A 15951-nucleotide genomic window follows, 5' to 3' on the forward strand; every position below is an offset into this window, starting at 1 on the left:
ATGACTGGTATGGTGTAGTTGTTGAGTGGGAGTCTATTGGATGACTGGTATGGTGTAGTTGTTGAGTGGGAGTCTATTGGATGACTGGTGTGGTGTAGTTGTTGAGTGGGAGTCTATTGGATGACTGGTGTGGTGTAGTTGTTGAGTGGGAGTCTATTGGATGACTGGTGTGGTGTAGTTGTTGAGTGGGAGTCTATTGGATGACTGGTGTGGTGTAGTTGTTGAGTGGGAGTCTATTGGATGACTGGTGTGGTGTAGTTGTTGAGTGGGAGTCTATTGGATGACTGGTGTGGTGTAGTTGTTGAGTGGGAGTCTATTGGATGACTGGTGTGGTGTAGTTGTTGAGTGGGAGTCTATTGGATGACTGGTGTGGTGTAGTTGTTGAGTGGGAGTCTATTGGATGACTGGTGTGGTGTAGTTGTTGAGTGGGAGTCTATTGGATGACTGGTGTGGTGTAGTTGTTGAGTGGGAGTCTATTGGATGACTGGTGTGGTGTAGTTGTTGAGTGGGAGTCTATTGGATGACTGGTGGTGTAGTTGTTGGGAGTCTATTGATGACTGGGAGTCTATTGGATGACTGGTGTGGTGTAGTTGTTGAGTGGGAGTCTATTGGATGACTGGTGTGGTGTAGTTGTTGAGTGGGAGTCTATTGGATGACTGGTATGGTGTAGTTGTTGAGTGGGAGTCTATTGGATGACTGGTATGGTGTAGTTGTTGAGTGGGAGTCTATTGGATGACTGGTGTGGTGTAGTTGTTGAGTGGGAGTCTATTGATGACTGACTGGTGTGGTGTAGTTGTTGAGTGGGAGTCTATTGGATGACTGGTGTGGTGTAGTTGTTGAGTGGGAGTCTATTGGATGACTGGTGTGGTGTAGTTGTTGAGTGGGAGTCTATTGGATGACTGGTATGGTGTAGTTGTTGAGTGGGAGTCTATTGGATGACTGGTATGGTGTAGTTGTTGAGTGGGAGTCTATTGGATGACTGGTATGGTGTAGTTGTTGAGTGGGAGTCTATTGGATGACTGGTATGGTGTAGTTGTTGAGTGGGAGTCTATTGGATGACTGGTATGGTGTAGTTGTTGAGTGGGAGTCTATTGGATGACTGGTATGGTGTAGTTGTTGAGTGGGAGTCTATTGGATGACTGGTATGGTGTAGTTGTTGAGTGGGAGTCTATTGGATGACTGGTGTGGTGTAGTTGTTGAGTGGGAGTCTATTGGATGACTGGTGTGGTGTAGTTGTTGAGTGGGAGTCTATTGGATGACTGGTGTGGTGTAGTTGTTGAGTGGGAGTCTATTGGATGACTGGTGTGGTGTAGTTGTTGAGTGGGAGTCTATTGGATGACTGGTGTGGTGTAGTTGTTGAGTGGGAGTCTATTGGATGACTGGTGTGGTGTAGTTGTTGAGTGGGAGTCTATTGGATGACTGGTGTGGTGTAGTTGTTGAGTGGGAGTCTATTGGATGACTGGTGTGGTGTAGTTGTTGAGTGGGAGTCTATTGGATGACTGGTGTGGTGTAGTTGTTGAGTGGGAGTCTATTGGATGACTGGTGTGGTGTAGTTGTTGAGCGGCTTCACTGCAAGTATATTGTATGTTTCGGATTTTCCTTCTTTTTTATTATTAAAAATCATTATTGTGTATTTAGCCAAGTTATTGTGTATATAGCCAAGTTATTGTGTATTTAGCCAAGTGATTGTGTATATAGCCAAGTTATTGTGTATTTAGCCAAGTTATTGTGTATTTAGCCAAGTGATTGTGTATATAGCCAAGTTATTGTGTATTTAGCCAAGTTATTGTGTATTTAGCCAAGTTATTGTGTATATAGCCAAGTTATTGTGGATTTAGCCAAGTTATTGTGTATATAGCCAAGTTATTGTGTATTTAGCCAAGTTATTGTGTATTTAGCCAAGTTATTGTGTATTTAGCCAAGTTATTGTGTATATAGCCAAGTTATTGTGTATATAGCCAAGTTATTGTGTATATAGCCAAGGTATTGTGTATATTTAAAAAAATAAAAAAATGTTTATAATATATTTTACCTTTATTTAACTTAGCAAGTCTGTTAAGAACAAATTCTTATTGACAAAGACGGCCTACACTGGCCAAACCCGGACGACGTTGGGTCAATTGTGCGCTGCCCAATGGGACTCCCAATCAAGGCCGGTTGTGATACAGCCTGTAATGTAGTCTGTAGTGACGCCTCAAGCACTGAGATGGAGTGCCTTAGACCGCTGTGCCACTTGGGAGCCCAAGTTATTGTGCATTTAGCCAAGTTATTGTGTATGTAGCCAAGTTATTGTGTATTTAGCCAAGTTATTGTGTATTTAGCCAAGTTAGTGTGTATTTAGCCAAGTTATTGTGTATATAGCCAAGTTATTGTGTATATAGCCAAGTTATTGTGTATATAGCCAAGTTATTGTGTATTTAGCCAAGTTATTGTGTATATAGCCAAGTTATTGTGTATATAGCCAAGTTATTGTGTATATAGCCAAGTTATTGTGTATTTAGCCAAGTTATTGTGTATATAGCCAAGTTATTGTGTATATAGCCAAGTTATTGTGTATTTAGCCAAGTTATTGTGTATATAGCCAAGTTATTGTGTATATAGCCAAGTTATTGTGTATATAGCCAAGTTATTGTGTATTTAGCCAAGTTATTGTGTATTTAGCCAAATTATTGTGTATATAGCCAAGTTATTGTGTATTTAGCCAAGTTATTGTGTATATAGCCAAGTTATTGTGTATTTAGCCAAGTTTGTCAATATCAAGATGATCTGCTGCTTGCTCTTTCCTCTCTACAGTCAGTCAGTGTATCATAGTGTTCCTCAGGGACGACAGACTGCGTGGTACTACTGACAGAATAATGATAAGGAATGTGAAAGTATAGTCACTAACTAACCGTGACTCACCTCTGACCTATAGGACACCCCAGAGGGCCAGCAGCCAATAGGAACCCCCCAAGTGCTGACCTTTCAGGTGACCCCTACAGACTACCTGTTGGGCGTGGCCGACCTGACAGGTGAGCTGATGAGGATGTGTATCAGTAGCGTGGGGAACGGGGACATGGACACACCCTTCCAGGTCAGCATATTCCTGTATCTGTGTTAGGGTTGCAATTTCTTTTTTTTTTCAGAAATTTCTGTTAAAGTATTCCCAGACTCAGGAGGGAATAAGCAGGAAATCCAGGAATAATCCAAGAAGGATTTCTGGGAATTTTGGTAAAGTTACCAGACTTTTGTAAGCCTCGTCACTGTAAAAACACAGACAACTACTAATGTAAAAACACAGACAACTACTGATGTAAAAAGGCTGACTGACAGACAGACTGGATCTAGATATTGTTGTCACTGTAAAACACTGTGACAACTCCTCATGTCGAAAGTGCTTTATAAATCCATCTGATTGCTCGATCCCAGGTGTCCATGTTCCTGCGTCAGATCCACGATGGTTTCTCCTACATCGGTAACACTGGTCCTTATGAGGTCAGTAAGAAGCTGCTCACTCTATGTCTGTGTGTGGGTGACTGGGGCAGTACATTTTGTGATTGATTGATTGGCTAATTTAATGAATTGATCTATCCCAGGTCAGTAAGAAGCTCCACACGCTGAGACAGAGTCTGTCCAAGGTGGAGGATGCCTGCTATACCCTGAAGGTGCGGGGGTCAGAGATCCCCAAACACATGCTGGCTGACGTCTTCTCCAGCAGGACAGCCATGATGGACCAGGACGAAGGAATGGCCTAGCGATGGGGGTGGGGTTTAATGGTGGAGGTGGGGTGTAATGGTCTGGAAAGGTGTAGGGTTAAATGATGGGCGTGGTCTGTACCTAGGGGAAACTTCACCCCGAGCCCTGGTATGCAGTCAGGGTCATGTTCAATAGGCAAAATGTTGTGGAACTTTGCAGATAGAAATCTATAAAGATGTGATGATTCCTTTTTCTAGATGTTCAAGAAGCATGTTTGTTCTACAAGGTACATTTCTATCTGAAAGTTCCACAACGTTATACTCTGGTTTGTTATTGTTCTGTGGTGACATCTGATGTTGGTCTGGATAATGCGTTTGTTATGGTATTTGGTGTCAACTGTTGTTTCATTCAAACATTGTTCATTGCTGTTTGTTCTGAATCTGATCAGTGTCGTCACAATCTCTGCTGTGCCAAACGGTCAATCCCAATCTGAAGGTCGTCAAGATATAGCATCTAAAATGTCACTCTTAATTTAGTATTTTTCAATAAAGTTCAAAAAGTGTTGTGAAGATGACACTCTCTGGCATTATTGTGTGTGAGGCTGGGTCTCTCCTCTATCACTATCTAAAGTAGACTACACCTGTCTGGGAGTCTAAAGTAGACTTTACACCTGTCTGGGAGTCTAAAGTAGACTTTACACCTGTCTGGGAGTCTAAAGTAGACTACACCTGTCTGGGAGTCTAAAGTAGGCTACACCTGTCTGGTTATCTAAAGTAGACTACACCTGTCTGGGAGTCTAAAGTAGACTACACCTGTCTGGGAGTCTAAAGTAGACTACACCTGTCTGGGAGTCTAAAGTAGGCTACACCTGTCTGGTTATCTAAAGTAGCTACACCTGTCTGGTTATCTAAAGTAGACTACACCTGTCTGGGAGTCTAAAGTAGACTACACCTGTCTGGGAGTCTAAAGTAGACTACACCTGTCTGGGAGTCTAAAGTAGACTACACCTGTCTGGGAGTCTAAAGTAGACTACACCTGTCTGGGAGTCTAAAGTAGACTACACCTGTCTGGTTATCTAAAGTAGACTACACCTGTCTGGGAGTCTAAAGTAGACTACACCTGTCTGGGAGTCTAAAGTAGACTACACCTGTCTGGGAGTCTAAAGTAGACTTTACACCTGTCTGGGAGTCTAAAGTGGACTACACCTGTCTGGGAGTCTAAAGTAGACTACACCTGTCTGATAATATAAAGTAGCCTTTACATCAGTCTGGTAATCTAAAGAAGCCTTTACACCTGTCTGATAATCTAAAGTAGACATTACACCTGTTGAATAATCTAAAGTAGCCTTTACACCTGTCTGGTAATCTAAAGTAGCCTTTACACCTGTCTGATAATCTAAAGTAGCCTTTACATCAGTCTGGTAATCTAAAGTAGCCTTTACACCTGTCTGGTAATCTAAAGTAGACTTTACACCTGTCTGATAATCTAAAGTAGCCTTTACATCAGTCTGGTAATCTAAAGTAGCCTTTACATCAGTCTGATAATCTAAAGTAGACTTTACACCTGCCTGATAATCTAAAGTAGCCTTTACACCTGTCTGATAATCTAAAGTAGCCTTTACACCTGTCTGATAATCTAAAGTAGCCTTTACACCAGTCTGATAATCTAAAGTAGCCTTTACATCAGTCTGATAATCTAAAGTAGCCTTTACATCAGTCTGATAATCTAAAGTAGCCTTTACACCTGTCTGGTACTCTAAAGTAGCCTTTACATCAGTCTGATAATCTAAAGTAGCCTTTACACCTGTCTGATAATCTAAAGTAGCCTTTACATCAGTCTGATAATCTAAAGTAGCCTTTACATCAGTCTGATAATCTAAAGTAGCCTTTACACCTGTCTGATAATCTAAAGTAGCCTTTACACCTGTCTGATTATCTAAAGTAACCTTTATACCTGTCTGATAATCTAAAGTAGCCTTTACACCTGTCTGATAATCTAAAGTAGACTACACCTGTCTGATAATCTAAAGAGGACTTTACATCAGTCTGATAATCTAGAATAGACTTTACACCTGTCTGATTATCTAAAGTAACCTTTACACCTGTCTGATAATCTAAAGTAGCCTTTACACCTGTCTGATAATCTAAAGTAGCCTTTACACCTGTCTGATAATCTAGAATAGACTTTACACCTGTCTGGTAATCTAAAGTAGCCTTTACACCTGTCTGATTTATTTAGCCCCAAATGCCACCCTATTCCCTCCATAGTACACTACTTTAGACCAGGACGATAGTCTCTACCTAGTACACTACTTTTTTACCAAAAGCAGAGCACTCTGTAGGGAATGGAGTGGCATTTGGGACGTATTGGTTGACTCTCCTGGCTGCCTAACTGTATGTGCCTATCGCCCGCTGAGCCTCCTGGCACACACACTCACACCTGCCCCCACTCTCATCCACCTCACCTCTCTCCCCCCTCAGGCGATCGTCACCAGGATGGGATAAATGCAAACGTCAAATAAGGATTGGTAAAGTGTTTGGTGTCTCTCACTATGCTGTGTGTGTGGATTTTTCTGGTAGGGCTCACAACTACCCCGTATTGTTGTAATATGGTCATTACCACCCCCTAGTGTTATAACATGGTCATTACCACCCCTAGTGTTGTAACATGGTCATTACCACCCCCTAGTGTTGTAACATGGTAATTACCACCCCTAGTGTTGTAACATGGTCATTACCACACCCTAGTGTTGTAACATGGTCATTACCACCCCCTAGTGTTGTAACATGGTCATTACCACACCCTAGTGTTGTAACATGGTCATTACCACCCCCTAGTGTTGTAACATGGTCATTACCACCCCCTAGTGTTGTAACATGGTCATTACCACCCCCTTTGGCCCCCCAATGGTGGAACAAACTCCCTCACGACGGCAGGACAGCGGAGTCAATCACCACCTTCCGGAGACACCTGAAACCCCACCTCTTTCATATCTTTAAGGAATACCTAGGATAGGATAAAGTAATCCTTCTACCCCCCTGCCTTAAAATATTTAGATGCACTATTGTAAAGTGGCTGTTCCACTGGATGTCATAAGGTGAATGCACCAATTTGTAAGTCGCTCTGGATAAGAGCGTCTGATAAATGACTTAAATGTAAATGTCTAGTGTTGTAACATGGTCCCTAGTGTTATAACATGGTCATTAACATCCCCTAGCGTTATAACATGGTCATTACCACCCCTAGTGTTGTAACATGGTAGTGTTGTAACATGGTCATTACCACCCCTAGTGTTGTAACATGGTCAGTGTTACCACCCCCTAGTGTTGTAACGTGGTCATTACCACCCCCTAGTGTTGTAACATGGTCATTACAATCCCTCGTGTTATAACATGGTCATTACCACCCCTAGTGTTGTAACATGGTCATTACCACCCCCTAGTGTTGTAACATGGTAATTACCACCCCTAGTGTTGTAACATGGTCATTACCACACCCTAGTGTTGTAACATGGTCATTACCACCCCTAGTGTTGTAACATGGTCATTACCACCCCCTAGTGTTGTAACATGGTCATTACCACCCCCTAGTGTTGTAACATGGTCATTACCACCCCTAGTGTTGTAACATGGTCATTACCACCCCCTTTGGCCCCCAATGGTGGAACAAACTCCCTCACGACGCCAGGACAGCGGAGTCAATCACCACCTTCGGAGACACCTGAAACCCCACCTCTTTCATATCTTTAAGGAATACCTAGGATAGGATAAAGTAATCCTTCTACCCCCTGCCTTAAAATATTTAGATGCACTATTGTAAAGTGGCTGTTCCACTGGATGTCATAAGGTGAATGCACCAATTTGTAAGTCGCTCTGGATAAGAGCGTCTGATAAATGACTTAAATGTAAATGTCTAGTGTTGTAACATGGTCCCTAGTGTTATATAACATGGTCATTAACATCCCTAGCGTTATAACATGGTCATTACCACCCCTAGTGTTGTAACATGGTCATTACCACCCCCTAGTGTTGTAACATGGTCATTACCACCCCCTAGTGTTGTAACGTGGTCATTACCACCCCCTAGTGTTGTAACGTGGTCATTACAATCCCTTGTGTTATAACATGGTCATTACAATCCCTAGTGTTGTAACATGATCATTACCACCCCTAGTGTTGTAACGTGGTCATTACCACCCCCTAGTGTTGTAACATGGTCATTACAATCCCTCCTGTTATAACATGGTCATTACCACACCCTAGTGTTATAACATGGTCATTACCACCCCCTTGTGTTGTAACATGGTCATTACCACCCCCTAGTGTTGTAACATGGTCATTACCACCCCCTAGTGTTGTAACATGGTCATTACCACCCCCTAGTGTTGTAACATGGTCATTACCACCCCCTAGTGTTGTAACATGGTCATTACCACCCCCTAGTGTTGTAACATGGTCATTACCACCCCCTAGTGTTCTAACATGGTCATTACAATCCCTCGTGTTATAACATGGTCATTACCACACCCTAGTGTTATAACATGGTCATTACCACCCCTAGTGTTGTAACATGGTCATTACCACCCCCTAGTGTTGTAACATGGTCATTACAATCCCCTAGTGTTATAACATGGTCATTACAATCCCTAGTGTTATAACATGGTCATTCCCACCCCTAGTGTTATAATATGGTCATTACAATCCCCTAGTGTTGTAACATGGTCATTACCACCCCCTAGTGTTGTAACGTGGTCATTACCACCCCCTAGTGTTGTAACATGGTCATTACAATCCCTCGTGTTATAACATGGTCATTACAATCCCTAGTGTTGTAACATGATCATTACCACCCCCTAGTGTTGTAACATAGTAATTTCCACCCCCTAGTGTTGTAACATGGTCATTACAATCCCTAGTGTTGTAACATGGTCATTACAATCCCTAGTGTTATAACATGGTCATTACCACACCCTAGTGTTGTAACAGTCATTACAATCCCCTAGTGTTGTAACATGGTCCCTAGTGTTATAACATGGTTGTTACCACCCCCTACTGTTATAACATGATCATTACCGACCCCTAGTGTTGTAACATGGTCATTACAATCCCGTGTTATAACATGGTCATTACAATCCTTAGTGTTATAACATGGTCATTACCACCCCTAGTGTTGTAACATGGTCATTACCACCCCTAGTGTTGTAACATGGTAATTACCACCCCTAGTGTTGTAACATGGTCATTACCACACCCTAGTGTTGTAACATGGTCATTACCACCCCTAGTGTTGTAACATGGTCATTACCACACCCTAGTGTTGTAACATGGTCATTACCACCCCCTAGTGTTGTAACATGGTCATTACCACCCCTAGTGTTGTAACATGGTCATTACCACCCCTTTGGCCCCCAATGGTGGTTCCCTAACATGGTCAATCATTACCTGAAACCCCACCTCTTTCATATCTTTAAGGAATACCTAGGATAGGATAAAGTAATCCTTTACCCCCTGCCTTAAAATATTTAGATGCACTATTGTAAAGTGGTCATTACCAATTTGTAAGTCCCTGGATAAGTGTTATAACTTAAATAAATGTCATTACACATGGTCCCTAGTGTTATAACATGGTCATTAACATCCCCTAGCGTTATAACATGGTCATTACCACCCCTAGTGTTGTAACATGGTCATTACCACCCCCTAGTGTTGTAACATGGTCATTACCACCCCCTAGTGTTGTAACGTGGTCATTACCACCCCCTAGTGTTGTAACGTGGTCATTACAATCCCTAGTGTTATAACATGGTCATTACCACCCCTAGTGTTGTAACATGGTCATTACCACCCCCTAGTGTTGTAACATGGTAATTACCACCCCTAGTGTTGTAACATGGTCATTACCACACCCTAGTGTTGTAACATGGTCGTTACCACCCCCTAGTGTTGTAACATGGTCATTACCACACCCTAGTGTTGTAACATGGTCATTACCACCCCCTAGTGTTGTAACATGGTCATTACCACCCCTAGTGTTGTAACATGGTCATTACCCCCTTTGGCCCCCAATGGTGGAACAAACTCCCTCACGACGCCAGGACAGCGGAGTCAATCACCATCCCCTTGACACCTGAAACCCCACCTCTTTTATCTTTAAGGAATACCTAGGATAGGATAAAGTAATCCTTCTACCCCCTGCCTTAAAATATTTTACTATTGTAAAGTGGCTGTTCCACTGGATAGTGTTATAACATGGTCTGATTGACTTAAATGTAAATGTCTAGTGTTGTAACATGGTCCCTAGTGTTATAACATGGTCATTAACATCCCCTAGTGTTATAACATGGTCATTACCACCCCTAGTGTTGTAACATGGTCATTACCACCCCTAGTGTTGTAACATGGTCATTACCACCCCTAGTGTTGTAACGTGGTCATTACCACCCCTAGTGTTGTAACGTGGTCATTACAATCCCTTGTGTTATAACATGGTCATTACAATCCCTAGTGTTGTAACATGATCATTACCACCCCTAGTGTTGTAACGTGGTCATTACCACCCCTAGTGTTGTAACATGGTCATTACAATCCCTCCTGTTATAACATGGTCATTACCACACCCTAGTGTTATAACATGGTCATTACCACCCCTAGTGTTGTAACATGGTCATTACCACCCCTAGTGTTGTAACATGGTCATTACCACCCCCTAGTGTTGTAACATGGTCATTACCACCCCTAGTGTTGTAACATGGTCATTACCACCCCTAGTGTTGTAACATGGTCATTACCACCCCTAGTGTTGTAACATGGTCATTACCACCCCTAGTGTTGTAACATGGTCATTACCACCCCTAGTGTTCTAACATGGTCATTACAATCCCTAGTGTTATAACATGGTCATTACCACACCCTAGTGTTATAACATGGTCATTACACCCCTAGTGTTGTAACATGGTCATTACCACCCCTAGTGTTGTAACATGGTCATTACAATCCCCTAGTGTTATAACATGGTCATTACAATCCCTAGTGTTATAACATGGTCATTCCCACCCCTAGTGTTATAATATGGTCATTACAATCCCTAGTGTTGTAACATGGTCATTACCACCCCTAGTGTTGTAACGTGGTCATTACCACCCCTAGTGTTGTAACATGGTCATTACAATCCCTCGTGTTATAACATGGTCATTACAATCCCTAGTGTTGTAACATGATCATTACCACCCCTAGTGTTGTAACATAGTAATTTCCACCCCTAGTGTTGTAACATGGTCATTACAATCCCTAGTGTTGTAACATGGTCATTACAATCCCTAGTGTTATAACATGGTCATTACCACACCCTAGTGTTGTAACATGGTCATTACAATCCCCTAGTGTTGTAACATGGTCCCTAGTGTTATAACATGGTCATTACCACCCCTACTGTTATAACATGATCATTACCCCTAGTGTTGTAACATGGTCATTACAATCCAGTGTTATAACATGGTCATTACAATCCTTAGTGTTGTAATGGTCCCTAGTGTTATAACATGGTTATTACCACCCCTACTGTTATAACATGGCCCCCTAGTGTTGTAACGTGCTCATTACAATCCCTAGTGTTATAACATGGTCATTACCACCCCTAGTGTTGTAACATGGTCATTACTTCCCCTAGTGTTATAACATGGTCATTACAATCCCTAGTGTTATAACATGGTCATTACAATCCCTAGTGTTATAACATGGTCATTACCACCCCTAGTGTTATAACATGGTCATTACAATCCCTAGTGTTATAACATGGTCATTACAATCCCCTAGTGTTGTAACATGGTCATTACCACACCCTAGTGTTATAACATGGTCATTACAATCCCCTAGTGTTATAACATGGTCATTACCACACCCTAGTGTTATAACATGGTCATTACAATCCCCTAGTGTTGTAACATGGTCATTACCACCCCCTAGTGTTGTAACGTGGTCATTACCACCCCCTAGTGTTGTAACATGGTCATTACAATCCCCTAGTGTTATAACATGGTCATTACAATCCCTAGTGGTATAACATGGTCATTCCCACCCCCTAGTGTTATAACATGGTCATTACAATCCCCTAGTGTTGTAACATGGTCATTACCACCCCCTAGTGTTGTAACGTGGTCATTACCACCCCTAGTGTTGTAATGGTCATTACCACCCCTAGTGTTGTAACGTGGTCATTACACCCCTAGTGTTGTAACATGGTCAATATTATTACAATCCCTCGTGTTATAACATGGTCATTACCACCCCTAGTGTTATAACATGGTCATTACAATCCCCTAGTGTTGTAACATGGTCATTACCACCCCTAGTGTTGTAACATGGTCATTACCACCCCATAGTGTTGTAACATGGTCATTACAATCCCTCCTGTTATAACATGGTCATTACAATCCCTAGTGTTGTAACATGATCATTACCACCCCTAGTGTTGTAACGTGCTCATTACAATCCCTAGTGTTATAACATGGTCATTACTTCCCCTAGTGTTATAACATGGTCATTACAATCCCTAGTGTTATAACATGGTCATTACAATCCCTATTGTTATAACATGGTCATTACCACACCCTAGTGTTATAACATGGTCATTCCCACCCCTAGTGTTATAACATGTCATTACAATCCCTAGTGTTGTAACATGGTCATTACCACCCCTAGTGTTGTAACGTGGTCATTACCACCCCTAGTGTTGTAACATGGTCATTACAATCCCCGTGTTATAACATGGTCATTACAATCCCTAGTGTTGTAACATGGTCATTACCACCCCTAATGTTATAACATGGTCATTTCCACACCCCAGTGTTGTAACATGGTCATTACAATCCCCTAGTGTTGTAACATGGTCCCTAGTGTTATAACATGGTTATTACCACCCCTACTGTTGTAACATGGTCATTACCACACCCCTAGTGTTGTAACATGGTCATTACCACCCCTAGTGTTGTAACATGGTCATTACCACCCCTAGTGTTGTAACATGGTCATTACCACTCCCTAGTGTTGTAACATGGTCCCTACTGTTATAACATGATCATTACCACCCCTAGTGTTGTAACATGTTATTACAATCCCTAGTGTTATAACATGGTCATTACTTCCCCTAGTGTTATAACATGGTCATTACAATCCCTAGTGTTATAACATGGTCATTACTGCCCCCTAGTGTTATAACATGGTCATTACCAATCCCTAGTGTTATAACATGGCCATTACAATCCCTAGTGTTATAACATGGCCATTACAATCCCTAGTGTTATAACATGGTCATTACCACCCCTAGTGTTGTAACATGGTCATTACCACCCCTAGTGTTGTAACATGGTCATTACAATCCCTAGTGTTATAACATGGTCATTACAATCCCTAGTGTTATAACATGGTCATTCCCACCCCTAGTGTTATAACATGGTCATTACAATCCCTAGTGTTGTAACATGGTCATTACCACCCCTAGTGTTGTAACGTGGTCATTACCACCCCTAGTGTTGTAACATGGTCATTACAATCCCTCGTCTTATAACATGGTCATTCCCACCCCTAGTGTTATAACATGGTCATTACAATCCCCTAGTGTTGTAACATGGTCATTACCACCCCTAGTGTTGTAACGTGGTCATTACCACCCCATAGTGTTGTAACATGGTCATTACAATCCCTCCTGTTATAACATGGTCATTACAATCCCTAGTGTTGTAACATGATCATTACCACCCATAGTGTTGTAACATGCTCATTACAATCCCTAGTGTTATAACATGGTCATTACTTCCCCCTAGTGTTATAACATGGTCATTACAATCCCTAGTGTTATAACATGGTTATTACAATCCCTAGTGTTATAACATGGTCATTCCCACCCCTAGTGTTATAACATGGTCATTACAATCCCCTAGTGTTGTAACATGGTCATTACCACCCCTAGTGTTGTAACGTGGTCATTACCACCCCTAGTGTTGTAACGTGGTCATTACCACCCCATAGTGTTGTAACATGGTCATTACAATCCCTAGTGTTATAACATGGTCATTACAATCCCTTAGTGTTGTAACATGGTCCCTAGTGTTATAACATGGTTATTACCACCCCCTACTGTTATAACATGGTTATTACCACCCCTAGTGTTGTAACGTGGTCATTACCACCCCCTAGTGTTGTAACATGGTCATTACAATCCCTAGTGTTATAACATGGTCATTACAATCCCTAGTGTTATAACATGGTCATTCCCACCCCCTAGTGTTATAACATGGTCATTACAATCCCCTAGTGTTGTAACATGGTCATTACCACCCCCTAGTGTTGTAACGTGGTCATTACCACCCCCTAGTGTTGTAACGTGGTCATTACCTCCCCATAGTGTTGTAACATGGTCATTACAATCCCTAGTGTTATAACATGGTCATTACAATCCCTTAGTGTTGTAACATGGTCCCTAGTGTTATAACATGGTTATTACCACCCCCTACTGTTATAACATGGTTATTACCACCCCTAGTGTTGTAACGTGGTCATTACCACCCCCTAGTGTTATAACATGGTCATTACAATCCCCTAGTGTTGTAACATGGTCATTACCACCCCCTAATGTTATAACATGGTCATTACCACACCCCAGTGTTGTAACATGGTCATTCCCACCCCCTAGTGTTATAACATGGTCATTACAATCCCTAGTGTTGTAACATGGTCATTACCACCCCTAGTGTTGTAACATGGTCATTACCACCCCATAGTGTTGTAACATGGTCATTACAATCCCTCCTGTTATAACATGGTCATTACAATCCCTAGTGTTGTAACATGATCATTACCACCCCTAGTGTTGTAACGTGCTCATTACAATCCCTAGTGTTATAACATGGTCATTACTTCCCCCTAGTGTTATAACATGGTCATTACAATCCCTAGTGTTATAACATGGTCATTACAATCCCTAGTGTTATAACATGGTCATTCCCACCCCTAGTGTTATAACATGGTCATTACAATCCCTAGTGTTGTAACATGGTCATTACCACCCCCTAGTGTTGTAACGTGGTCATTACCACCCCTAGTGTTATAACGTGGTCATTACCACCCCATAGTGTTGTAACATGGTCATTACAATCCCTAGTGTTATAACATGGTCATTACAATCCCTTAGTGTTGTAACATGGTCCCTAGTGTTATAACATGGTTATTACCCCCCTAGTGTTATAACATGGTTATTACCACCCCTAGTGTTGTAACGTGGTCATTACCACCCCCTAGTGTTGTAACATGGTCATTACAATCCCTCGTGTTATAACATGGTCATTACAATCCCCTAGTGTTGTAACATGGTCATTACCACCCCCTAATGTTATAACATGGTCATTACCACACCCCAGTGTTGTAACATGGTCATTACAATCCCCTAGTGTTGTAACATGGTCCCTAGTGTTATAACATGGTTATTACCACCCCCTACTGTTGTAACATGGTCATTACCACACCCTAGTGTTGTAACATGGTCATTACCACCCCCTAGTGTTGTAACATGGTCATTACCACCCCCTAGTGTTGTAACATGGTCATTACCACTCCCTAGTGTTGTAACATGGTCCTTGGTGTTATAACATGGTCATTACCACCCCCTAGCATTATAACATGGTCATTACCACCCCTAGTGTTGTAACATGGTCATTACAATCCCTAGTGTTATAACATGGTCATTACAATCCCTAGTGTTGTAACATGGTCCCTAGTGTTATAACATGGTTATTACCACCCCCTACTGTTATCAAATCAAATCAAATCAAATCAAATTTATTTATATAGCCCATGGTTATTACATCAGCTGATATCTCAAAGTGCTTACAGAAACCCAGCCTAAAACCCCAAACAGCAAACAATGCAGGTGTAACATGGTGGCTAGGAAAAACTCCTAGAAAGGCCAAAACCTAGGAAGAAACCTAGAGAGGAACCGGGCTATGTGGGGTGGCCAGTCCTCTTCTGGCTGTGCCTAATGTTATAACAGAACATGACCAAGATGTTCAAATGTTCATAAATGACCAGCATGGTCAAATAATAATAAGGCAGAACAGTTGAAACTGGAGCAGCAGCACAGTCAGATGGACTGGGGACAGCAAGGAGCCATCATGTCAGGTAGTCCTGGGGCACGGTCTAGGGCTCAGGTCCTCCGAGAGAGAGAAAGAAAGAGAGAATTAGAGAGCATATGTGGGGTGGCCAGTCCTCTTCTGGCTGTGCCAGGTGG

At 41.9% G+C, this 15951-nt stretch overlaps 2 protein-coding genes across 4 annotated transcripts in view; both read left to right on the forward strand.

The window, feature by feature from the left end:
• The window catches only part of tsnax (translin-associated factor X), a 45437-nt gene extending 41193 nt beyond the window's left edge, over positions 1-4244 (forward strand). For all 3 annotated transcript variants that reach the window (XM_046357668.1, XM_046357669.1, XM_046357670.1), the window contains exons 6-8: positions 2915-3073; positions 3409-3474; positions 3576-4244. In XM_046357668.1, coding sequence (XP_046213624.1) covers positions 2915-3073; positions 3409-3474; positions 3576-3734 — 384 coding nt within the window. In that variant the 3' untranslated portion in view covers positions 3735-4244. The remainder of the gene's footprint in view (positions 1-2914; positions 3074-3408; positions 3475-3575) is intronic.
• The window catches only part of LOC124039065 (AT-rich interactive domain-containing protein 4B-like), a 908546-nt gene that overhangs the window by 248032 nt on the left and 644563 nt on the right, over positions 1-15951 (forward strand). The window lies entirely within an intron of this gene.

This window comes from Oncorhynchus gorbuscha, linkage group LG07, assembly GCF_021184085.1.
Source record: "Oncorhynchus gorbuscha isolate QuinsamMale2020 ecotype Even-year linkage group LG07, OgorEven_v1.0, whole genome shotgun sequence".
Classification (NCBI taxonomy): domain Eukaryota; kingdom Metazoa; phylum Chordata; class Actinopteri; order Salmoniformes; family Salmonidae; genus Oncorhynchus; species Oncorhynchus gorbuscha.